Source organism: Micromonas commoda, chromosome 14 (genome assembly GCF_000090985.2).
Source record: "Micromonas commoda chromosome 14, complete sequence".
In the NCBI taxonomy this organism is placed as follows: domain Eukaryota; kingdom Viridiplantae; phylum Chlorophyta; class Mamiellophyceae; order Mamiellales; family Mamiellaceae; genus Micromonas; species Micromonas commoda.
This window is the reverse complement of record NC_013051.1, coordinates 329,758-352,527: the sequence shown is the minus strand read 5'-3', so window position 1 is coordinate 352,527 and position 22,770 is coordinate 329,758. Positions and strand designations below refer to the sequence as shown.

The window sequence follows — 22,770 nt, the reverse complement described above, 5'->3', positions numbered from 1 at the left end:
CCGACCTAGTAGCTAGCAGGCTCCAGCTCCGCCATGGGTGGGCCCATCGCCGACGAACGGCGCGCCGCGAACAAGAAGCGTCTGCTGCACATCTCGCTCGGTTTCATCGTTGGGCTGCTCGTGGGCGGCATCGGCGTCGGGTGGCTCAGCCAGTGGGCCAACGGCACGGACTGGCGCGACGTGGGCGGGTCGCTGATCCGGGGCCCGCGATGTCCGAGGTGCCCGAAGGGGGGCGAGGTGCGCTACGTCGAGAAGCAGTGTCCGGTCTGTCCGAAGACGCCGGAGCCCGAGGTGAGGACCGTCGAGAAGAGCCAGACCGACTGTCCGCCGGTGATCGAGTGCAGATGCGACGCGCCGATCGCCGCGGCGACGGGCGCTGCGATCGGTTGCCCCATCTGCGACCCGTGTCCCGAGAGCGGCGCCGAGCGTGGGGAGAGCCCGTCGCGAAGCGCGGTCGAGATCGTGGAGTCGCGGCCCGGGAAAGAGGCCAAGGTCGAGATGGAAGCCCGTCTCAAGGCCCTGGAGACCACGGCGACTGACGATGCCCCACCCGCGCCCGCCGTCAACAGATCTAAGTCGACCGGAGGGTCGAACGACGACGAAAACGACGACGAACCGCCGCCGGAGATCTTCGACTGGAGCCCTTTCGTGTACCGAGCCATGTTCCCCTACAACAAGATCTCCAAGGCGGACGTGGACACCGCCGAGCTCGTCGCGCGCGGCAGCGTCAACTCGTTTCGAGCACAGATCATCGGCGGCAGGTTGTTCGTCAAGGACATCAGGGCGCTGGAGTTCGCGCGAGACTACGCGCCCAGCTGGAAGATCACCCTGCTCGAGACGATGCGACGCCGCCGCGATTTGCCGGACATCGACGCCGTGTTCAACGAGGGCGATTACCCCATCGTGTTGCTGCCCAACGACGGAGCGCACGCGCAGAGGCTCTACGGTCGCGAGGGCATGTCCAACGGGCAAAAGCCACCGCCGCTGTTTTCGCCGACGACGAACGTTCAAATGACGAGGGACGTTCCGTTTCCCGATTTTTCGTTCTCGCCCCCCGGCGTGAAGGGCGCGGACCGGCTGTCCACGACGCGCTGGTCCGTGGCTCACGGGCGGTTGCTGGAGGCGGGTGCGAAGATTCCGTTTGAAGATAAGCTTCCCCTCGCGGCTTTCACCGGGAACACGCAGGCGGAGCCGCGGCAGAGGCTGGCGGAGGTGGCGAGGTCCAACCCGGATTCCGTCTTTGTCAACCAGGTTTTCAAAAAGTCCCCGACGGGCGAACGCAGCTGCGTTCAACTCGGGCTGGCGGACAAGGGCGGCTTGCAGGCGGACAAGTGCGCGCTGAGCTTTGAGGAGATGTGCAGGTACCGGTATCTGGTCAACGTGGGATCCAACGGATACGCGAACAAGCTCAAGTCCTTGTTCCTGTGCGGCTCCGTCGTCATCAACGTCGAGTCGAGCGCGCCGAATAAGGAATTCTTCGAACACCAGCTCCTCCCCGGCGTGCACTACGTGTCGGTGCGGGATTCATCCGACGTGCCCGCGGCGGTTCGAGAGATGGAGGAAAATATGCGCAGGGCAAAATCCATCGCCGCCGCGGGCACGAGGCGCATGGCCGCCTTTAACGCCGACGCCGTGTACGATTACGTCGCGACGGCGCTGACCGAGTACGCGTCTCGCATGACGTTCAAGCCCGAGAGGTCGCCCGGGTCGTTCGAGGTTTCGTGCGAGGACGACTTGTACAGGCACTACGACCACGACGGGGGCATGTCGCGGTTCCTGACGGAGGATAACTCGACGTGTCTGGACTCTCGAGAAGGCGCGAAGACGACCACTGCGATCGGCGCTCCGGGTTGGGGCGGGTCGTACGACCCGGACGAGGGACGCATCCCGTGCGAAGTGGCGAACGACGTGAAGGAGGTGCCGGACAAGTGCCCGGGTGTGCGGTGGGCTGGGTGGGGCAAGCGGTGCGCGAGGGTGGAGTGCGCGGAATGGATGCCGGACGAGACGTGAGGGGAAGGAACGAACCGGACGATGATCGACCGCCGCGGGCGCGTTTCGGACGTTGACGTCCAAACTCTGTTCACGTGCGCGAAGTGTTGGTGCTGAAACGTAGTGCTGCCCTTCGGGTTTAAGGAGTCACTGGGAGTATGTTACAAGCAAGTAGACTACCAGTAGTGCGTCGATGGATGAGAACGGAGCGTAGAAGCGTCTCGCTCACTTCTTGATGAACTTGACGAAGAACCCGAGGGCGGCGACCGATGCCATGAGCACCTCCGGGACGTAGTGGTTGGGGAAACCGTCGTACTTGAGCGGGAGGTTCTTGGACAGGAGGCCGAACTTGGCGTTGAAGGGGTACATCAGCGCGGACGCCACGACCGTGGCCAGGGACATGTCCACGGCGTCGTCGAGGTCCATCTTGTGGATGGCGGCGACGAGTCCGAAGAACCCGACGGACGATCCGCGGATCCAGAACTCGGTCACTGCGAGGTGCGCGGGGGAGATAATCGCGGGGGAAGGTCAGCGATCGGGGGGCACATGTGGTAAAATTTGGGTGCGCACTTGGATCGCACTCCTGCTTGAAGTGATCGGTGACCATCTTCTTGGGCATGAGCAGCATCATGGCGCTGTATCCGCCGAAGACGGTCTTGGCGATGTTTACGAAGAGTTGCGCGTCTACCATGTCGTTCAAAGAGGTGCGTCTGTTGAGGCTGCTGTGTGACGGTGCGATCGACCACGTCGATCGTCTCATACGACATAACGTTATAGCAGAAGCGTCCGATTTTTATTAAACCGGCGATTTACGATTTACGCAGACTGGATTCTCTGTCAAAAAGCGCCAAGCGTCACGAAAAACTAACAAGGCAATCTCTCTCGGTTGTCGGGGGTCGGACGGTCTGCGAGCGCTCGGGGTTGAGCGCGAGACGCGTTTCCGCGGAGTCTCACGACCGATCGGGTCGTTGTCGGTCGATTCAGGCGTACTTGAGGTAAAGGCCCGCGGCGAGGACTGCGCGAACGATTGGAAAAGGAGGGAGGTCAGGCTCTGCGGTGACTCAGCAGGGCAGGAAAAAGCGAATTATTGGAAATGCGCGGGGGAAACACTTACACCCGGTCATCAGCACCTCGGGGACGTAGTGGTTGGGGAAGCCGGTGTACTTGACGGGCATGTTCTTAGAGATGAGCCCGAACTTGGCGTTGAACGGGTAGAGGATGGCGATGGCGGCGGTGATGAGCAAGCCAAAGTCAACAGCCTCGGCGGTGGGAATCTTCTGCAGGAGGTACGCGGTGGCTGCGACGGAAACGGACTGTCCGCGGATCCAGAAGGCGTTCATCGGCGTGCACTTCGCCTTGAAGTGATCGCTCACCATCTTCTCGGGAGCGAGGAGCATCAGGAGCGCGTAGACGCCGAAGACGGCCCCCCAGGCCTGGACGTATTGCTCGCCGGTGATGATGAGAGCCATTTCGCTGGTGCTGTTTACAGTGAGAAGCGAGTGGACGCCCGAACAGAAAATTCTCAAGATTTTTTGTTTTTTTTGTTTGGGGACTGATGATTTTTCTGGGGAGGCTGATTCGCGGTGCTGATGCTGACGGGGCACCGTTCCGTGCGCACGTTTCCTGGTGACGCGGTTCGTTGACAAACAATTTTTGGCAAACCGTCGTTGCTGGTCTTCTTCGGGGGCGGGTTCGCGGCGGGGGCACAGCGTGTCGAGCGCGCGAGGGCTGCCGAGGTGACTCGACCGCGCGCGTTCGAACGAAGGAAGGACCCGACAGAGTCCGGACCCCCACAGCGCCCGTGAAGCCGCGAGCGCTCCCTCCCCTTCGCCCCCCGTGCCTCCCGCGCCCGAACCACAAAAAAAAACACCCGTGAGATTTGCGCGATGCTGACGGCACCGGCTCCCTCCCGCGGGGCCATCGCCCGCGGATGCGCGCGGGGTTACGCCGCGAGCGGTCGCGCCGGCGCGCCGGCTCGCGTCGTCGCGTCGATCTCCGCGCGCGTCTCCTTCCGCGACGTCCCGTTTCGCGTCGCACTGGCCGCCCGCCCCGCCGGGGGTAACGGAGGAGTGCCGTTGAGAAATGGAACGAGGCGCGGGCCCCGCGTCGTCGCCGCCGTGAACCCCGTCTCGCTCGTCGCCGAGGCCATCGCCGGGGGCGCCGGCGCCAAGGCCGCGGGCGTCGCCACCGCAGCCGCGGGCGCCGCGGCGTCCACCGTCACCAACGCCGCCACCTCCGCGGCGGCCGCGGGCGGCGGGGGCTTCATGGGCTACGTCCTCTCGTTTCTCTTCGGAGGCTTCTTTTTCAGCACGCTGCTGGGGGTCGCCGCGCTCTTCATCTCCGTCGGAGGCGAGAACGTCCGGCGCGCGTGGAGGGTGTTCAACTTCCTCGGCGGAAGGGTCTGGGCCCTCGTCGTCAAGACCGCGGCGGCGGTCAAGGAGTCGCTCCAGGCGGAGAACACCACCCTGGAGGACACCAAGAAGGTCCTGTTGGAGGGATACCAGGCCACCAAGCGCGAGGTTGACGACGCGCTGACCGCGTTCAACCAGGAGAGGGACTTCTACGCCGCGGCCGTCGGTATCCCCGGTCTGCGAACGGCGCAGTACGTCATCGACCACATGATGCCGGGCCTCATCGCGCAGAAGCTCGAGAACTCGATGGCTGATTCCATAGCCAACGTCAAGCACCCCAACGTCAAGAAGATGATACTGAAAGGGGTCAAGGCGGGCACCGCCGCGCCGCTGCTGACTGGCGCGCGGTTTTACGACGTCGGCGACCGGGCGATGGCCTTCGACGTGGACGTCAAGTGGACCTCCGAGGTGACCGCGACGATGGACGTGGTCCCCGAGATGGGCCTCCTGACGGACCTCGGCGGCGGCCTCACGCGCGTCCCCGTCATGGTACACAACGTCGTCTTCGACGGGACGATCCGCGTGTTGATGGCCGAGCTCACGAGGGAGGATCCCGGGTACGGCGCCGTCGTGCTGTCCTTCCCGGATCCCCCGCAGCTGTCGCTCGACGTTCGCGTGTTGGGAGGTTTGGAAGTTAACCGAGTGCCCTGGCTCCGCCGCGTGGTGGTGGACGCTACGAAGACGTGGATCAAGGAGGAGATGCTCTGGCCTCAGCGAATGCTCATACCCGCGGAGAAGAACGTGGCGAAAGGGGAGAAGCCCGGGTTCGTGCTGACGGACGCCCAGCTGAAGAAGGTGCTGCAGGAGGACCCTCTGCTTCTCGCAGAGCAGCGGCTCAAGTCGTTGCAGCAAATCGCCACCGGCGAGATTGGCCAGAAGAGAGAGCCCGGCGAGGGGCTCGCGTCCGGGGACGAGGACGACCCGACGGGCCCGGAGATCGACGTCGAGCTCACCGACCCGTCCAACCCGCGGGTCGTTCCCCCGAAACCCACCGCGCAGCAGCAGGCGTGGGCGTGGCTGTCCGGCACCGCGAAGGTCACCGCGGACAAGACGGTGGACCTGAGTTTAAAGACTGTGGAGGTGACCAAGCAGGTGGCGACGAGCGAGGAGACCAAGACTGTGGTCAAGAACGTCGGGACGTGGTTCCAACGGGACCTCGGAGGGTGGGTTAACAACGTCGCGGCGAGGGCGCAGGGAAAAGTGCAGACGGACGCCCGAGGATACCCCAAGGCGGATGCGTGGACCGAGGCGCCCAAGCAAAACAAGGCCGACGCCGCCAAGATGGCGTCGATCGACGAGTCGTCGGAGGAGGGCGCGAACGGAAACAAGAACGGCGGTAAGAACGGCGTCCAGAAGAACGGGGGCGCCGCGACGAACCCTTCGCCCGCGCCGGGGAGCGCGTGAAAGCAGCACCCGCCGGCGACTCTTCTCTAGCTACAAGTAGTCTACTTTTGTATGTTACCTTCGTACCTTCTGAGCGTTACTATAGTCTAGACTCCCACTAACTCTTAGCTAGCTAGCCTATTCTGGACCTTCCACAACTAACCGGTTCTCCCGTCAAACCGTCCCAGTTCGTCCCTTCTTCCCTCGCTCGATCCGCTCCACCCGCTCCTCGTACGTGGGCTCCGTCGCGCGTCGCGCCAAAGGCACGTGCGCCGCCCTCCCGTTTCCCCCGGCCGCGCCCTCCCCCGCGGCCGCCGTCGCCGTCGCCGCGGCCAGCGCCGCCGCGCCGACCGCCCCGCCTCCCCCTCCTCGCGCCTCCCCCCGCCCGCCGCCGCCGTCGTCATCGTCGTCGTATCCCCCGCGCCTCACGTGCGCGAACGTCTCCGCCCACATTCCCGCGCGGACGACGTGCCCGTGCGTGCACTGCGCCACGTGCAGCTCCAGTTGATACCGCGCGGCGTCGGAGAGTCGAAAGGACACGTCCCGAAACCCGCACCGCCAAAGTAACAGGGGCTCCTCGGGCGCCATCTCGTACTGCGGCTTGCGAGGACACCGCGCGAGGTCGAGCATGTGCGCGACGACGCCGGGGGGTTCGCGACCGAGCCCGACGAGGAAGAGGACGGACGCGATGCAGCGAACCTGGTGCCACAGGAACGCGGTGCCGACGACCTCGATGTGCGCAACCCCGGGGGGTTCCCCAGCCGCCAGCTGTGACGTCGCCAGCTGTGACGTCGCCAGCTGTGCGCCAGCCTCGTCTTCGTCCCCCTCTTTCCCTCCCGAGGCGTCTCCGCCGCCGCCTCCGCCGCCGAGGCCCATGGCCCCGACGCGCACGATACCGCCGTCGGTCCGTCCGTTGACCACCACGCGGCACGAGTCGATGCGGCGGCGGTAGTTGTGCACGTTGCGCGCGTCCATCTTGCAAAAGTTTCGAAAGTCGTGCTCGCCCACGAACGCGCTCGCCGCCTCGTTCATGGCGCGGACGTCCAGGCCGTTCCAGTCCGTGAAGAAGTACTTGTAGTGCCTGTAGTCGCAGTCGAACCTGGCGCTGAACGCGGGGGGAACGTAGGTCCAGCCGAGGATCCTGATGTCACGGGGAAGCGCTCGGTTGAGCACGGCGGGGTAATCGATCTCATCCCCCTCGTGTAGTCGTCCCGTCTCGGACAAATCGTCGTCGTCGTCGTCGTCGTCGCGACGTGGCACTCGGCATCGCAGCCTGGCGGAGACGACCTGTCCCAAGGCGCTCACCCCCGCGTCGGTCCGCCCGCACCTCGTGTAATCGCACGTCTTCCACGTGGCGTCCGGCGCGATGAGCCGAACGCGCTTGAGCGCGCGGAACAGCGCCTCCTCGACGGTGCGCACGCCGTCCCGCTCGGCACCCTGCGACGCGAACCCTCGGTAATCCCAACCGGCGTACATGACGTGCAGCGCGACGTGCCTGCTGGGATACGCGGCGAAGTTGAACCCGTTGTTCTCGTTCCCCTCGTTCCCCTCCTCCTCCTCGTCGTCGTCGTTCCGTCGCCGCCCGCGCGCGGTCCTCGCGTGACCCCGCGGTGACGACGACGGAAGTGACGGATGGAGCTCGTCGGCGGCGGCGCGCAGGCGACGCGCGAGCGCTTCCCGCGCGTCATCCCCCCGCGTCGACGCGACGGAGACCAGCTCGTCTATGAGACGACGCTCATCGTCCGACATCGAAACGACGAAACGACGAACCGGGCGTCGATGCACGCGCCCCGCGCCCGCGACAATGCCGACGCACCACGCTTCGTTCTCGAGCCCCTTAAGAAAGGAACAATCACGTTGTTCCGGCAGGGTCCCGCGTGGACGTCACACCCGGGCGGCGTCTGAGACGACGACGGCGGCGGCGATGACGATGGGGACGCGCGTGCATCTCGGCACGGCGCCGGATATCCGAACCGCCGTTCGCCGCGCGACGTCGACGTCGATTGGCCGCCACGCGCGTCCGGCGCCGTCGCATCAATCACCGCCCCCATCGACGCGTGGTTCATCGCGGAGGAGGACGCGCGGCGTTCGAACGCGGGGGGCGCACCATCCGCGCGTCCACGCCGCGTCCATCGCCGCGTCATACGATACCCCCGATGCGCCCGCGCCGGGGGCACATCCCAGGGCGCATCGGTACGAGCACCCGCCGGAGACGTACCGCTCCGCGCCCGGCGAAAAGTTCCTCATGCAGTTCGGCGAGTCCATGCGGATCGAGGAGCTCCCCGAGGGCACCCGGGTCGTCTACCCGGGCGTGCGCAAGAACGCGCCGAGCTCCCCGAGCGCGATGCGCGCGATGGTCGAGCGCGCGCTGGACGATCCGGTGGGCCAACCCCCGCTCCGGGAGAAGATCCGAGCCCTGGTCGCCGCGAAAGGATCCACCGGCGCTAAGATCCTCTTCGCGTTCGACGACGTGTCGCTTCCGCTTCCCCCGATGCGATCCCCCGACATCAGGCGCGTCATCATGGAGGAGTGCGAGCGACGCGTCGTCGAGGAGGGCGTGGACCCGAGTTGCGTCAAGTTCGTGTGCTCCATCGCGCTGCACAGGTTCATCCGTCCGGATGAGTTTCGACACATCTGCGGCGACTACCTGTACAATAAGTACTCGAAGTTGGGAGCGGTCTCAAACTACAACGCGGTGGACGAGGAGCACAGCGTGGTCATCGGGCGCACCGAACTCGACGAGGAGGTCAAGGTGTGCAAGGACTTCGCCGAGGCGGACATGCTGATATACGCCAACTGTAATTACGTCGCCATGGACGGAGGGTACAAGAGTTACGCCACGGGCCTCGTGCACTACACGACTCTCAGATACAACCACGACTCGGAGACGCTGAAGAAGACTCGGTCGTTGATGGATCCCGCCCGATCTTCGCTGCACGCGTCCATCATCCGCATCGGCAAGGTCATGCAGAAGCACACGGACGTGTTTCACGTGGAGACGGTGTTGGACGACAACAGGTTTCCGTTTTATCTCCGGTGGGTCCAGATCTTATTCCGGCGAATGAACTGGATACAGAAGGCGATGGCGAGGATATCCTGCTTCTTCCTGAGGTTCCTGCCAAACTGGCTCCGGCTCTGGATCTTCTGGGGACCGCTGGTCCGCGGGCAGTTCGGCTTGGTTCAGTGCGTGGCTGGCGAGACCGAGGCGGTGCATAAACGAACTTTGGAAGCCAACTACGAAGACGCCATCGTCGACGTCGACGGCCAGGCGGACGTGCTCATCCTCGCGCCGACGTGCATCGGCCCTTACACCAAGGACACCTACCTCAACCCGCTGCTCGTGAACACCTACGCGCTGGGATATTACTACAACATGTACGTGGAGGGTGTTCCGTTGCTCAGGCAGGGCGGCGCGATGATCGTGGTCAACCCCATGCCGTACGATTGGACAGAGCCGACGCACACCGCGTACAAGGCGATATTCGAGGAGGCTGTCGCGCCGTTGGGCCCAACGCGCTTCGAGGAGCAGCAGGAGCGCTTCGCGACGGACGAGGCGCTCAACGACATATACCGTAAGGGTCTGGGCCCGGCCGCGGTGCACGGGTTTTACATGTACACCTGGGCCGCGCACGGCATGGAAAAGGTTGGCAAGGTTTTCGTCGTCGGCGCCGTAGACGCGCGAGGTCCGGATGTTCTCGGGTGGGAGCGACACGACTCCGTGGTCTCCGCGGTGCGCGCGGCGAAGGAGTGGCTGAGGGGGAGGGGAACGAAGGAACCGGACGCGACGTTTTGGCAGTGTCCGCCGGTCGGTTACGCGAGGGTGAGCGTCGGGAGCGAGGAGGAGAGAGCCGCGATAGTCGCGGGAAACGTGTGCAAAAAGACGGGCCGGCCTCGCGGCAACTGACGACGCGTTCTTCTCCGAGTTCACTTTCAACCACATCATTACGTTAATTACATCATCGGCTCTCCGCGGAGCGTTCCCTGCTCGACGCGGTCGCGCGTTCGGTTATGTTCCCCGTTCCCCATCCCCGGCGGTTCTTCCAATCCGCCAGCTTCTTCTTTTTCGACATTTTTTTTTTCCCGTCGTGGGCTCGCTCACGACCTGACGATCTCCTCCAGAGCCTTGAGGTCCGCCTTGACCTTCGCGAGCATCTGCTTCGACGACCTACCGCTCGGCGACGCCGCCACCTTCGCCGCGGTCTGCGCCGCGCGCGCCGCGGCAGCCACCTGCTCGCGAAGCTCATCCGCGGACATCCCGCTCGAGACTTTTCCCTCGAGCGAGTGCAGCGCGCGAGTGAGCCGGCCCACGAGCGCCCTCTCGTCGCCCTCCCCCGCGTCGTCCACCTCGACATCCGCGCCCTCGTCGCCGAGGAGGAGGTTGGACCTGTCTCGAAGCGTCGCGGCGGACGGGGGGCGCTTGGCCCACGGGCTCACCTTGGTCTGCCGCGTCGCTCGGGCGGTGACTGGTCGGCCGGGACTCCGGTGACTGGTCGGAGACAACGCGAGGGCGGCTCGGGCGGACGCCTCGCCGGGGGTGAGCACGAGCTTGGCGGAGGATGCGTGGTCGCCGATCCGCTCCCACTTGGCCGCGCCCACGCCGGACGCCGGGGACCAACCCCGCCGGCCCTCGTACCATCCCGCGCTGCCCGCCGCGGTGGCGGAGACTCTCGCGCTTTTGGGTCGCGCCGCGCGTCGCGCAGCCTTCTTCGCCGCAACCTCCGCGTCCCTCCTCGCCTTGGCGCGCGGCGTCGTCGGCGGGCAGTCCATGTCCATGAAGACGTCCTTCTTGACGATCTGCTTGTCGAGCTCCTCCGGGTGGTCCATGGTGACCTCGCTGCCGTGAACGACGCGGAGTATGCCGAGATCGACGCCGTCGGCGTTTGACCCCCCCTGCAGCTCGATGGCGGCGAGCCTCGGGTGCTCGCGCATGGCGGCTCCGAACCTCGCGGCGCCGTCCTCGTCGATCCTGTTGGACTTGAGCGATATCGTCTGCAAACGCGTGTCGGACTTGAGCGCCGCGCACATCGCCTTGGCGGATAGCGTGGTGAGGGAGTTGTAGGACAGGTTGAGGGTGAGCAAACCGCCTACTGGGCCGACGGCACCCTCGGCTTGCGCCCTCGCGAGGTCTTTGCTCGACGCCGAGCCGGGGTAGCATCGAAGGTTAGCCTCCCAGTCGCTCACCGCGCGCCTCGACGCGTGCGCGCGCATGATGGACCCGATCGCCTCGCCCGAGGCGTCGGTCAGGGCGCATCCGCTCAGGTCGAGTTCCTTCACGTTGACGTTGGCTCTGAGTCCGTCGACGACGTGCGCAAAGGACGAATCGCCCATTGCGGAATCGGCGAAGGAGAGTCGGAGCAGGCTGGTGTTGGCGGCGATGGCTTTGCCGATGGGCTCCATCCCCGCGGGCCCGAGGTCCGCGCCGATCTCGAGCTCGAGCAGGGTCTTCGAGGACTTGACCTGCGCGGCGACGGCCAAACCGAGTTTCTTGCACACCCTCTCGTCTCCGAGGGCGGCGGGCTTGGGGGCGGTTTTGGGGTTGAGCGTGCGCGTGGACGGGCGCGCGGGCGGCCCTCCCGCGCGAGCCTCGCACTTCAGGCGGATGACTGACATCTTCTTGGCCTTGCGAAGGCCGTCGCCGAGCACCTGGGTCTCCTCCGCGGAGAGCGGGACGAGGTTCACTGAGATTGCGGACGCCTTGGTCATGTTCTCGGCGAGCGCGTTGGCGCCGTCGGCGATGCCCGGTCTGAGCAGGCGCTTGACCTCGGTGTCGCGGAAGGAGTTCCACTGCACCGCGCTGACGGTCTGGAGCCTCTCGAAATCGCCCGATGCCTTGGTCTGCGACGTCGGGAGGCCGCGTGGACGGGGTGCGTGGTGAGTCGCGGCAGAGGGGGAGCAATGTTTTTCGGGACGGGAAAAACTCCGATGGGCGAAGCTCGGGTGCGCATCGTCGCCGCGGGTTCGCGAGGTATCGGCGCGTACCTCGGGCTTAGCCTTGACCTCGGGATCAGGATACAGCTTCAGCTGGCGCGTCGCGCCCTTGGCTCCCCAGCTCATCTTTTGGGGTGGGTGGTGAGAGCTCGTTGTGATGTCCTCCCCCGAGGAGGCGTTTCCGTCACGAAAAGCTTCAAAAGCCGGAACCGTCTCGGGGCGTTATTTTTTGCAGGTATTTCCAACCATAAATGTGTCATTCTTTAACTGTTTGATCTTGCGGAACTCGATCGCTAATTTCATTTCTATTTGGTCTCGCTCACAAATCCCATACGAAGCAATTTTCAGGTGGTCCCGGTCCCGATCCGCTCCGCTCTTCCAAATGTCCCCAAATGCAGCAACGGGCAGGGCCGACAGAGGACACGGCGCAGGAGGGAGAGACGGGCGGTCTCTTCGCGCGCCATGGCGGAGGAAGAGGAGAACCCGTATCCGGTCGCCCCGGGGGCCTCCTACATAGAGAGCAAGTTCCCCCCGTGGAACGTGGACCGCGTCGTGGACGAGCTCGGCTCGCTCACGCTCGACGGGAAGCCCGCAGCCCGTGCGTTCCTCCATCTGGAATCTTTTTTTGACCGTGGGCGCTCGCCCGCCCCGCGTCTCGCGCTTCCCCGCATCCCCGCTCGTCCCCCGCGCGAAGCCCGCCCTTCCCCCGATCTCACCATCGCCGTCCCCCACGACAGACGAGGACGGCAAATTCTACGACGCCGAGGACGGCGATGTGTGCCCCGAGGCGCTCGCGATGTACGTGCAGAAGACTTGGAAGCGCCCCGAGCAGTTCATGGACGATCAGCCCGCGGTGCCCATGCTCCTGCTGAAACCCCCGCCCCCGCCCCCCGAGGACGGCGAGGAACCCCCGGTTGACGAGAACGCGGACCCGGACGACCCGTCGCAGCCGAGGCAGCCGCGCGAGCTCGTCTCGGAGTCCGTCCTCTTCAGCGCCAATCCCGCGACGGAGTGGATGTGGAACGCGCTTCGACTGGTGAACCAACGCGCGGACGTGATCGACGCCGGGGACTTTTTGTGGGAGAACATCTGGCCCAAGGATAACGACGGGAGCGATCCGGAGAACCCGCCGAACCCCTGCGTCAGCGCCAACGGCAAGTACGCGGTGCGAATGTGGGTGGTTGACCGGTGGCGGTGCGTGTGGGTGGACGACAGGATGCCCGTCGACGTCTTCGGCCGAGCGGCGTTTCCGGGCGCTCGGCCCATACAGCTGTGGCCGCTGCTGCTGTGCAAGGCGACGCTCAAGGTGATGAAGCACTACGGCGTGTTGAACCGCGTGGGGTCGCACAGGGTACCGATGGTGACCTGGCTCACCGGCTGGCCCAAGGAGAATTTCGGCGTGAACAACGCCGAGGGCGCGCTTCACGACAGGCTGCTGAACGCGCTCACCGACGCGGTTCCACCCGTGAGGGACAAGCACAAGGCCAAGAACGCGTTGCCCACCGTGTACCTCCGCGAACGGTGGCTGCCGGATCACCCGCCGCCGCGGATCATCGCCCTCTGCGGACCGGCGGGCGTCGGTAAGCAGGCGCTCGTCGATCGACTCTGCGAAGAGTATCCGGAACGTTTCGGATACGGTCTGGCGACCACGACGCGGCCGCCGCACGCGCACGAGGTGGACGGCACGCACTTCCACTTCGTCCCGTTACGCGCGCCCGAGGTGGAGGATCTCGCAGAGGGCTCGCGAGGGGAGAAGATTTACTGGGAAACCGATTTGGAGGAGGAGGGAAAGTTGCTGGAAAGCGGCGTCAACGTCGAGACCACGCTCCCGCTCGTGCCCCTCACCGGCGATAAGGCCAGCGAGGTGCACAGGCGAGACGCCAACGGCGCGGACGGCGCAAAGGTGAAGCGGTACAGGTACGGTACCTCGATTAAAGCCGTGTCCAAAGTCGCCGCCGGCGGCAAGCTCCTGTTTCTCACCATCGACGTCGACGGGTGCGAGCAGCTGAGGGATAACCCCGCGGTGGACGCGTACATCGTCCACATCGACACCTCCACGCCGGAGCTTCTCCGCGAGCGCATCAAGCAACGGCTCAAGGTGGACGAATCGATCGTTCAGCGGATGCTCACCGAGTACGCGGACCAGCTGGTGTTAGCCTCGCCCGGATTGTCAGACGACGCGGGCGAGGCTGAACCCGAGGAGGGTGCCGACGAGGGTGCCGAGCCGAAGGAGAAGCCGCCCATCACCAAGCGCATCGTCCATCCGCCTCAGTGCGCGGAGTCCTTCTACAAGCTGTTGCTCATCGACGACCCAAACGACTTGTACTACGAGTTCAAGGTTTGCTGCGCCACACTGTCGCCGATTGTGCGCAACCGGCTGTACGGCCTGCCCCCGCACATCCTCGACTACTCCGACGTCATCCCGGCGAACAAGACGGAGAAAGTGATCGTCAAGCCGGTCATCCTCGTGGGCCCGAACTTTCTGGAGAAAGCCGAGCTTCAGAGGCTGATCTTCGAGGAGTTCCCCGAGGTGTTCCACCGCCCGCAGATTGTCACCACCAGGCCGCTGAGGCCCGACTACCCGGCGGAGGACGACCCGGCGGAGTTCGAGGACGACGGCATGATCCACGTCTTAAAAGACAAGTGGACCGAGATGGAGGGGGCTGGGGAGTTCGCCACCACGTGGAAGGACCTCTACAAGCACGAGACGTGCACTTACAAGTACGCCATTACGAAGGCTTCGCTGGACGAGGCGAAGGAGAAGGGGCTGCTGTGCGTGTGCGACGTGCCGACCGCGGCGATGGCGGACCAGATCAAGGAAAAGTACGGCGACGAGACGATGGCGATCTACGTCGGGCCGGCGACGCTTGAGGAGTACGAGCGCCGGCTTCGCGAGTACTTCACCGAGACTGACCGAGACTTGGAGGAGCGGTTGATCGCCGCGGAGGCTGAGAAGAAGCGCGGGCTCGATTCCGGGCTGTGGCAGAGCACGATCTGCCTCGACGATCCGGATGTCGCGTACGAGCGGCTCAAGGACATCGTCATCCAGGAGAGACCCGACGTTCTTCCCCCGCGAGATCCCAACGAGGGCAAACCAATCGTCCCCGTCGTCCTCTGCGGCCCCTCGGGCGTCGGTCGAAAGACAATCTACCGCGCGCTCGACGAGGAGTTCCCCGACAGGTTCGCGTACGTCTGCAGCAAGACCACGCGCGCCGCCAAGGAGGGCGAACAGGCTGGCGTGCACTACGAGTACGTCGACAGGGCGTCGTTCGAGTCGGAAATCGCCGACGGCAAATTCGTGGAATACGCCGAGATCGACGGCGAGCTCTTTGGGACGCCCGTCGAGGCGGTTCAGGCGGCGCACGACGCGAACAAGGTGCCCGTCATCGTCGTGGACGTCCAGGGCGTGACGCGACTGCGCGAGGTGTACCCGCAGGGGGCGTTTTGCCTCGTCACGCCCTCGAGCGTCGACGGGCTGGAGTCGAGGATTCGCAAGATCAAGGAGACGCCGCCGCCGCCGCCGGAGGGGGAAGACGCCGCCGTCGCCGAGGGCGACGCCGAGGGCGGCGACGAGGACGAGGTCAAGCTCCCGGACGAGCCACCCGAGCTCACCGACGAGCAGAAGGAGGAGATCGCCGAGCGTCTGGACAAAATCTCGCGGCAGATGACGGGATGCGACGTCGACGGGCTCTTCACCGACGTCATCGTCTCACTCGACGACGCCCCGGAACTCGCGTACGGCGACCTCAAGACGGCGATCGCGCGGGTCCATCCCAAGCTTCTCGTGCCGCCGCCCAAGCCCCTGGTCATCTCCGGCCCGCTGGGGTCGAGGAAGGAGGAGGTGTTCGAGGCTTTGCTCAAAGAATTTCCCGACTCGTTTGGCTTCCCGCTCGCGACCACCACCCGCGAGCCCGAACCCGGGGAGATCGACGGCGTGCACTACAGGTTCGTCGACGAGGCAACCTTCGACGCCGAGGCCGAGGAGGGCAAGTTCCTGGAGTGCACCGAGGTCATCGTCGGTTACGGCGAGTGGGTCGACGAGGACGTCGGCAATCCGCCAATCACCGTCAGGTACGGAACGCCCTTCGCCGAGGTTAAGAGACTGAGCGTCGAGGGGAAGATGCCCGTGCTCGAGACGGACGCCGCGGGGGCGGCCGCCATGCGCGCCGCCGGGCTCGACGCCCTCTTCGTCTTCTTCGCGCACCCGACGCACGACGCGCGGGAGCACGAGCGCAACCTCGCAGACGTCGGAGAGGAACCGGATGCTTTTCCGGAGAGAGTCGCCGAAGCGGAAGCCGAACTCGCCGCGGCGAACGAGATTGTCCAATGCTCCAAGGACGGAACGACCGGCACGGTCCCAACGCGAGTGTACGATTACGTCCTGGCGTACGAACCCCACCGCGCGAGGTACGCGCGGTTCAAGGAGGCGATCGCGCTGGCCGCCCCCGCGGCTGTCCCGATGCGAACGGTTTGGGGCTACGGTCGCTCGCGATGGGATCCCGCCGCTCGCGTCTACGGGAACATGCCCACGCGCGTCGCCGTCGTCGGCGCCGCCGCGTCGGGCAAGAGCACCGTCGCTCAGAGGCTCGCGAAGGCGCTGGACGTGCCCTACGTCTACCCGGGCGCCTTGCTCAGGGACGCCGCGTACGACAATCCCACGGAGTTGGGCATCGAGGCGAAGCGGTACCTCGACTCGACCAAGACGGTGCCCGACGATTTCATGATGACGCTGGTGAAGGACCGTTTAGGTCGGGACGACTGCGTGGTGCGCGGGTGGATTCTCGACGGTTTCCCCCACAACCACTACCAAGCCAAGGCGCTGCTCGACGCGGGGCACGAACCGGATAAGGTTTGCGTCGTCGAGATTGATCACGAGACGGTTTTCGCCCGGACCAGAGGCCGGCTCATCGATCCCCTCACGGGCAGGGTGTTCCACAAGGAGTTCGCGCCGTGCGACGAGCTGGAGGAGGGCAAGGAGGTTGCGCAGCGACTGACGATCAGGCACGACGACGCCAACGAGGATAACGTCAAGAACAGGCTCGCCAAGTACGACTTTAGCGACGCGCCCGTCAGGTCGCTCTTCCCGCAAACGGCGCACTTCTTTGACGGCGCCGAGGCCATCGACGACGTGTACCAAAAGGTGGAGGACTTCGTCACCCTCGAGGACCGCGAACACGAGACGCGGCACGTCACGGACCCGCGCACGCTGCCGCTGCTGGAGTACGAGGTGCTCGAGGCGTGCGTGTACCAGAGGCGGTGCTGCGTGTCGGTGAGGGAACCGGAGATGGTGAACCCCGATTCGAGGAGACCCGCGGTGTGGGTCGACGTGGAGGACTTTGCGCGGACGGCGGAGGATTTCACCGTCGCGTTCAGGACGAACGTGTTCGCGCACGCCAACAGGGACGCGAGGCTGGACAGGTTCGACCTCGGTCCCGGCGCGAAGATGATCCACGTGGACTCCCCGGAGCCGACGAGGCTGGCGGTCACGCTGACGGTGGCTCCGCCGGAGCCGCCCCCGCCGGTGCCCTTGCCCGCGCCGCTGGTGCTCTGTGGGCCGGGTGCGGACGAGCTCGCGGCGACGCTGGCGGCGAGGTACCCGGCGATATACAGGGTGGCGTCGATCCGGGCCCAGAGGAGCGCGGAGGAGCCCGAGCCGGCGGCGGATGGAACGGACGGCGGCGAAAATCCACAAAACTCCGAGGCGGCGGAAGGGGAAGGGGAAGGGGAAGACGCAGCCGCGGAGTCGCCGCCGCGGGAGCCCGACGCGCCGGAGAAGTACCCCGGCGCCGACTCTGCGGCGGCTATCCAGGCGGAGGGCCTGTGCCCGGTCGTGTGCCTCGACCCGGCGGGTGTGCAGGCGTTTAAGGACGCGCACGCTCCGCCGCCGCCGGAGCTCGACGAGGACGGAAATCCCGTCGAGCCCGAGCCCCCCGCCGACGGCGAGGAGGAGGAGGAGAAACCGGAGGTTCCCGTGCCCACGCTCGTGTGCGTGGGGTTGCCCCCGATGGAACCCAAGCGCCCGAGGCCGCCGCCCAAGGAGGAGAGCGAGGCGGAGGGCGAGGAGGGCGAGAAGGAGGAGACTCCCCTCGAGGATCCCAAGCCCAAGGCGCTCACCTTCGACCACGTCATCTACCCCAACGTGAGGTCCTTGGACACCCCCGAGACGACGTTCGAGATGCTCAAGGGCGTGTCCGCGGTCAAGGTTCGACTGCCGTTACCCCCCAAGGACAAGGTGGACACGTCGACGTGCGAAGCCGTGCTACACGACTACGACTGGTACAAGACGGGCGCGCCGCAGCGAACCGTCCTCACGCTCGCCACGAACACCTCGCAGAGCGCGACGGTTCGTCTTCCGCGCGGCAGACACGTCCTGCAGCTCTCCGTCGACCCGGGCCACTACTTCGCCGCGGACGTTCGGTCGCAGCGCGCGTTCGACCTCGACGACCCGGCGAAGATGCTCGAGGAGAAACAACTCGCGGCGCCGTCCCTCGCCGAGGGTACCTATCCCGAGATGGCCGCGGGCGACTGGCACGTCTGGTTCCGGAGGGTGTTCAGGGTGGAGAAGCCCACGACGGTGGCCGCGGCGTTGGAGGTTCCGGACCCCGCCATGTCCCCGTTCGCGCGCTTCGCGGTGGTGAACAACGACGGCGCCGGTACCACCACGCATTTCGTCGCGGGCGCGGCGCCCCCGAAAACGTTCCAACCCAACGAGCACGGGTACACCGTCATGGCCTATTCCAAGGCGCTCACGCCGGTGCCGAGCGGCCCGTGGCGTCTCAGCGCGCTGTGCGACGTCCCGCTCGCGTCCTTCGACGACCAACCCATCGGCGACCCGACGAGGTTCGACGGCGAGTACCGTCCCAACTACTCGCACCTCGTCTGTCGAGTTCGGGTGGCGATCAAAGCCAGGGTCGTGCTCGCGTTGCACTTCGAATCGGACCTGCCCGCCGGGTTCAGGGTGACGCTCACGGACCCGGAGGACGGGTGGGAGGACAAGCAGGCGGAGTACCTGCGCGGCGGTCACAAGGGTCACCTGAGGGGCGTCGAGCTTCACGCCTGGAACGCGTACACGATGCTCACCGTCCCCGCCATGGCTTTCGAACCCACGGAGAACGGCAAGTACCTCGTCCTGGAGGTCAAGCTCGACAACCCGAGGTGCGCGTTCGACGTGCAACCCAACGGCGACATACCGAGCGACATGCGGTGGAAGCTCACGTCCTACGCCTCGGATCCAAAGGCGGCGGAGTGGACGGTGGACACCGCTCGCGAGAACTACTTTGACCAGACGCTTTCTCAGTGGAACGCCGCCGACGGCGCTCGCAAGTCCAAAGCGGAGGAGGCGTACGCCAAGCGCGTCGCGGAGCTGCGCGCCCGCGAGTACGCTCAGGGAGCAGAGAACGCCCCGCCGCGCACGCCGGCGTACCGGGAGCTCTCCGGCGACATCGCGACGCACGCGGGCGCCAAACCCCTCGAACCGGCCGAGCCGAAAAACGACGAAGCTCCAAACGAAGCCGGAGACGACGCCGAGCCGCCCGGTCCCCCGGTGATCGAGCTGGACCCCGCGTCGCATCGCCGGGTGCTTCGCGGCACCACGGGCGGCGAGCGAAAGGTGATCTCCATGGCTACGTACGAAGCGAGGGAGGCGCACTTACGGGAGCAGATCGAGGCGAGCAAGGCGAGGCTGGCGGCGTACGTAGAGGCGAGAGCCGCGGGCGCGGGCGCGAGGCCCGAGCGGGCGAGCGCGAAACGGGCGGAGTTCAGGTCGTGGAGGGAGGGAACGTCGGCGAGGGTGAACGAGACGGCGCGGAGTAAGAGGGCGGCGTACCTGCAGTCTTTGAAGCGAGACGAGTCGGGGGTGGAGGAGGGCGGCGACGGGGGCGCCGAGTGACCCCCGTCTGTTGAACCTTTTATTCGAATTTCCACCAATCACGAACCGCGACATAGCCGACGAGGATAACGACCCGTCGCTTTTTCCCCTCGACGGACACACCACACGCGCGCGGAACATGTCGGCGACCGTGGCCGCCGCCGCCGCCCGGCCGTCGTCCCGGTTCCCCTCTACCCGGCGGTTCAACGCGGGCATAAAAACCCGCACGCGCGGCAGGCTCGTCGTGCGCAGAGTCACGCAGCCGGAGGAGCCCCAGCCCGACGATTTCGTCACGTTCAACGCCATCGTCGGCGGCGGGGACTGGTCCGTGGTCCAGGCGCAGGTGCGGGAGGCTGCGGTGAGCGGGCGGCTCACCCCGGGCGTCCTGGGCGCGGCGTACAGCGTCTACGAGAAGTGCAAGGAGACTGCCGAGGCCCCTGAGGTGCTCAAGACCCTGGAGAACGTCATCCTGCTGTTGACCCAGACGCTCCAGCAGCTCGACGCCACTCCCGCGGTCAGGCTCATCGACGAGCTCATGACCATCGACCCCTTCGTCGAGGGCGCGCGGGTCAAGGCGGCGGTGGACGACGCCTACGCCAAGGGAACCGTCGCACCGGACGACCTGAAGGGCTCGCTGCAGATGATGCTGGACGGCATGGCGGAGCAGGACGAGGCGTGGGAGAAGCACGTGGCGCAGGCGTCGCAGACGAGCTCCAAGGAGGAGTTTGAGCAGCTCCTGGCGCACGCCACCGGTCGAATGGAGGCGCAGCGGCGCCTCACGCAGCTCAAGGCCATATGCGACGCCCAGTGAGGAGAGGGGCGTGATGGAACATCTTTGAGGGATGAATGTGGGGTGTGTATTACTCGTGTTGTTGTGTCGTGCGAGCGAGCGGCGGACGTCGGCTTCGTTTGGCGATGTGGTTTGGTATTTTTGGCAAAAAGGTTCCAAAAGAATATTATCACGTCGAAGGCGCTACGCGTCCCCCTCCGTCTCAGTCGCCGCCGCCAACGAGGCGTGCGCCCGCCGCGCGCTCTCGCGTACCGCCTCGTCCAGACCCCCGTCCATCGACGCGTCCCGCAACGAAGCCACGAGGTGAGGTCGGGCGTTCATGGCGCGCGCGACGATCGCCGTCGCGGCGAGCGACTCGAGCATCTTACCGGCATCCCTCGCGACGTCCCTCCTCGCCTCCCTCCTCGACGCCCTCGCGGCACCCCCTTCGGCACCCCCTTCGGCACCCCCCTCGGCACCCCGTTTCCGCCCCCACCCACGAAACCCCCACTTCCACTCACGTCGTCCCACCCGCTCGTCCCTAAACGCGCGGGCGACGCGAACCAGCGCCTCCGCGCAGCTGTGCGAAGACACGGCGTCGGCGACGAGCGTGCCTCCGCCGGGGGACGCGAGCACCGCGCGAAGCCTCGTCACGCCCGCGCGCTGGAAGAGGACGTCCTTGGACCGCAGCATCTGCGTCGCGCTGGATGCGGTGCCGCCGCCTGGAAGATGAAGGGTGGGTCGTTCAATCCGGAGGTTACTTACCACCGTAGCGGCGTGCGCGAATGGATGGAACGTCGTTCGTCGGATGGATCGATTTAGGTTGGGCAGGTTGCGACCGGTGGGGGGGCGGGCGGGCGCACCGACGAGCGGGAAGATGTAGTATCCGAGGTACACGGCGGCGCCGACGGAGGTTAGGGTGATGAGCCGCGCGCGCACGCCGCTTTGCGCCTCGTCCAGACCCGCCGCCATCTCCTCGGCGGGGAGCTTCACGAGGTACTCTCGCGTCGCGTCACCCGCGATGGACGACGTGTTGCGCGGCTGATCCCGCGCGCGCCGCGGCGCCGCTTTCGACGACGACGCGAACCCGCCTCGAGGGATCGTCGGTACGGGGTGGTACCCGGGCGCGGACGACGCGAGGCTCGCCGCCCTCGCGGCCGCGCGCGCGGCGTTCCTGAACGCGCGCATCCTCGATGTGGCGCGGTGCACCCCCGACGAAGCGTTCATCGCTCTGGTTTCCGAGGAACAAAATGTCACCCCCATGTTAACTTCGTACAAACAACCGACTACCCCGCCGCGGTCCCTTCCTCGTCGTTACTCCCCTCTGGAACCGCGCGCTCACTTCTTCTCCGAGTCCTCCGACGCCTTGACGATGATCGGTATGAAGATGTACCCCAGCACCACGACGAAGAGCAGGCCGAATATCAACTTGATCTTGAACAGGCGCCACCACATGGCGCGCTTGATGTTGTCGCTCCGCCGCTGGAACTGCTGCGCGCCGTCCCTCAGCGCCTCCGCCTTGTCCTCCACGGCGCCCACCGTCTCCGCGTTGTCCAGCATCTTGTTTATGTTGCCCTCCATCGTCGCCTTGACCTCCTCCACCTGCAGCGACACCGACGTCAGCTTGTCCACCTCGCCCAGATCTTCGTACCGCCTGCACGTCGACGCCAGCGCGGGCACCGCGGACTGCAGCTCGCCCTCGCGCGACGCCGCGCCGACGTCCTCGGCGCGACACCCCGCGCGGACCATCTCGCGGATCTCGTCGAGGAGCTTGAACGCGCTGCGGCGCGGGTAGTCCGGCGCCGTGATCACCGCGAGGACGTCGCCGTCGCCCGCCGCGAGGTGGAGGGTGCCGATGGTGCGATCCACGGTGACGGTCAGCTGCCCGTTCGGCTTGAGGTTGCCCGAGCGGAGCACCTTGTGCGCAGTCTCGGTGACGGCGTTAGTGGCGCCTTTGCCCTTGAACGACGCGAGGGTGAGGCCGTCGGAGAGGCGCGCGAACGCCGCGTACCGCACGTTCCCCCCCATGGTTCCAACGAACGGATGCTCCCCAAAAGACGCGTGCGGTGCGTCACTCCGTTTTCAACGGCCACGAGGCGAGCGCGCGATCTCGGGTTTGACGACGCGGGTTTCGCGCGGGACGACGGATCCGGGGCGCGACGAGGCGTGTGGGAGCCTCGGTGGGTGCCGGGACCGGTCGCGCGCCGCGGGGTGACCCTGGCGAGCTGCGTGTGTGAGTCTCGCCCCCGAGCGCGTGTGCCCCTTTTCACCTCCCGGTGGGGGAAAAAAAGAATATAATGCTCCGTGTTTTTCCGTTTTCTTACCGTGTTTCATGTTCGGTACACTCTATTTGGTGTATGGAAATACATTTGGTCGTATGGAAACCAGTCATTCCCCGCTCGGTTTCCAGTGCTCCAGCCGTC

The 22,770-nt window shown here is 65.9% G+C and overlaps 10 protein-coding genes across 10 annotated transcripts; 5 read left to right on the top strand and 5 right to left on the bottom strand.

The window, feature by feature from the left end:
- Positions 1 to 33: 33 nt before the first annotated feature.
- MICPUN_64053 (predicted protein) lies at positions 34 to 2,010 on the top strand (the record flags this gene model as incomplete). Its single annotated transcript, XM_002506112.1, has 1 exon — positions 34 to 2,010. The coding sequence occupies one exon, from the start codon at positions 34 to 36 to the stop codon at positions 2,008 to 2,010; it is 1,977 nt and encodes a 658-aa protein (XP_002506158.1).
- A 204-nt stretch (positions 2,011 to 2,214) lies between these two features.
- On the bottom strand, positions 2,215 to 2,749 carry MICPUN_64052 (predicted protein; the record flags this gene model as incomplete). Its single annotated transcript, XM_002505908.1, has 2 exons — positions 2,215 to 2,480; positions 2,560 to 2,749. 2 exons carry the CDS (start codon positions 2,747 to 2,749, stop codon positions 2,215 to 2,217), a joined length of 456 nt encoding a protein of 151 aa, XP_002505954.1.
- Positions 2,750 to 2,804: 55 nt separating this feature from the next.
- On the bottom strand, positions 2,805 to 3,464 carry MICPUN_51998 (predicted protein). The gene is made up of 2 exons (XM_002505907.1): positions 3,104 to 3,464; positions 2,805 to 3,004 (listed from the first exon to the last, which is right to left on the bottom strand). Exons 1-2 carry the CDS (start codon positions 3,456 to 3,458, stop codon positions 2,970 to 2,972), a joined length of 390 nt encoding a protein of 129 aa, XP_002505953.1. The 5' UTR covers positions 3,459 to 3,464; the 3' UTR covers positions 2,805 to 2,969.
- Positions 3,465 to 3,875: 411 nt separating this feature from the next.
- On the top strand, positions 3,876 to 5,876 carry MICPUN_64050 (predicted protein; the record flags this gene model as incomplete). Its single annotated transcript, XM_002506111.1, has 1 exon — positions 3,876 to 5,876. One exon carries the CDS (start codon positions 3,876 to 3,878, stop codon positions 5,802 to 5,804), a length of 1,929 nt encoding a protein of 642 aa, XP_002506157.1. The 3' UTR covers positions 5,805 to 5,876.
- A 420-nt stretch (positions 5,877 to 6,296) lies between these two features.
- On the bottom strand, positions 6,297 to 7,316 carry MICPUN_69198 (predicted protein; the record flags this gene model as incomplete). Its single annotated transcript, XM_002505906.1, has 2 exons — positions 6,297 to 6,551; positions 6,702 to 7,316. Coding segments are annotated over 2 exons (870 nt in total), but the record flags the coding sequence as incomplete, so codon positions are not given.
- A 271-nt stretch (positions 7,317 to 7,587) lies between these two features.
- Positions 7,588 to 9,687, top strand: MICPUN_64048 (predicted protein; the record flags this gene model as incomplete). The annotated part of the gene is made up of 1 exon (XM_002506110.1): positions 7,588 to 9,687. The coding sequence occupies one exon, from the start codon at positions 7,588 to 7,590 to the stop codon at positions 9,685 to 9,687; it is 2,100 nt and encodes a 699-aa protein (XP_002506156.1).
- A 2-nt stretch (positions 9,688 to 9,689) lies between these two features.
- Positions 9,690 to 10,047, bottom strand: MICPUN_109469 (predicted protein). The gene has a single exon (XM_002505905.1). It carries the CDS (start codon positions 10,035 to 10,037, stop codon positions 9,879 to 9,881), a length of 159 nt encoding a protein of 52 aa, XP_002505951.1. The 5' UTR covers positions 10,038 to 10,047; the 3' UTR covers positions 9,690 to 9,878.
- Positions 10,048 to 12,173: 2,126 nt separating this feature from the next.
- FAP42 (flagellar associated protein) lies at positions 12,174 to 19,643 on the top strand (the record flags this gene model as incomplete). The annotated part of the gene is made up of 2 exons (XM_002506109.1): positions 12,174 to 12,309; positions 12,449 to 19,643. The coding sequence occupies 2 exons, from the start codon at positions 12,174 to 12,176 to the stop codon at positions 19,597 to 19,599; spliced, it is 7,287 nt and encodes a 2,428-aa protein (XP_002506155.1). The 3' UTR covers positions 19,600 to 19,643.
- Positions 19,644 to 19,717: 74 nt separating this feature from the next.
- On the top strand, positions 19,718 to 20,389 carry MICPUN_64045 (predicted protein; the record flags this gene model as incomplete). The annotated part of the gene is made up of 1 exon (XM_002506108.1): positions 19,718 to 20,389. One exon carries the CDS (start codon positions 19,718 to 19,720, stop codon positions 20,387 to 20,389), a length of 672 nt encoding a protein of 223 aa, XP_002506154.1.
- Positions 20,390 to 21,602: 1,213 nt separating this feature from the next.
- Positions 21,603 to 22,570, bottom strand: MICPUN_109467 (predicted protein). The gene has a single exon (XM_002505904.1). The coding sequence runs from the start codon at positions 22,373 to 22,375 to the stop codon at positions 21,686 to 21,688; it is 690 nt and encodes a 229-aa protein (XP_002505950.1). The 5' UTR covers positions 22,376 to 22,570; the 3' UTR covers positions 21,603 to 21,685.
- Positions 22,571 to 22,770: the final 200 nt, after the last annotated feature.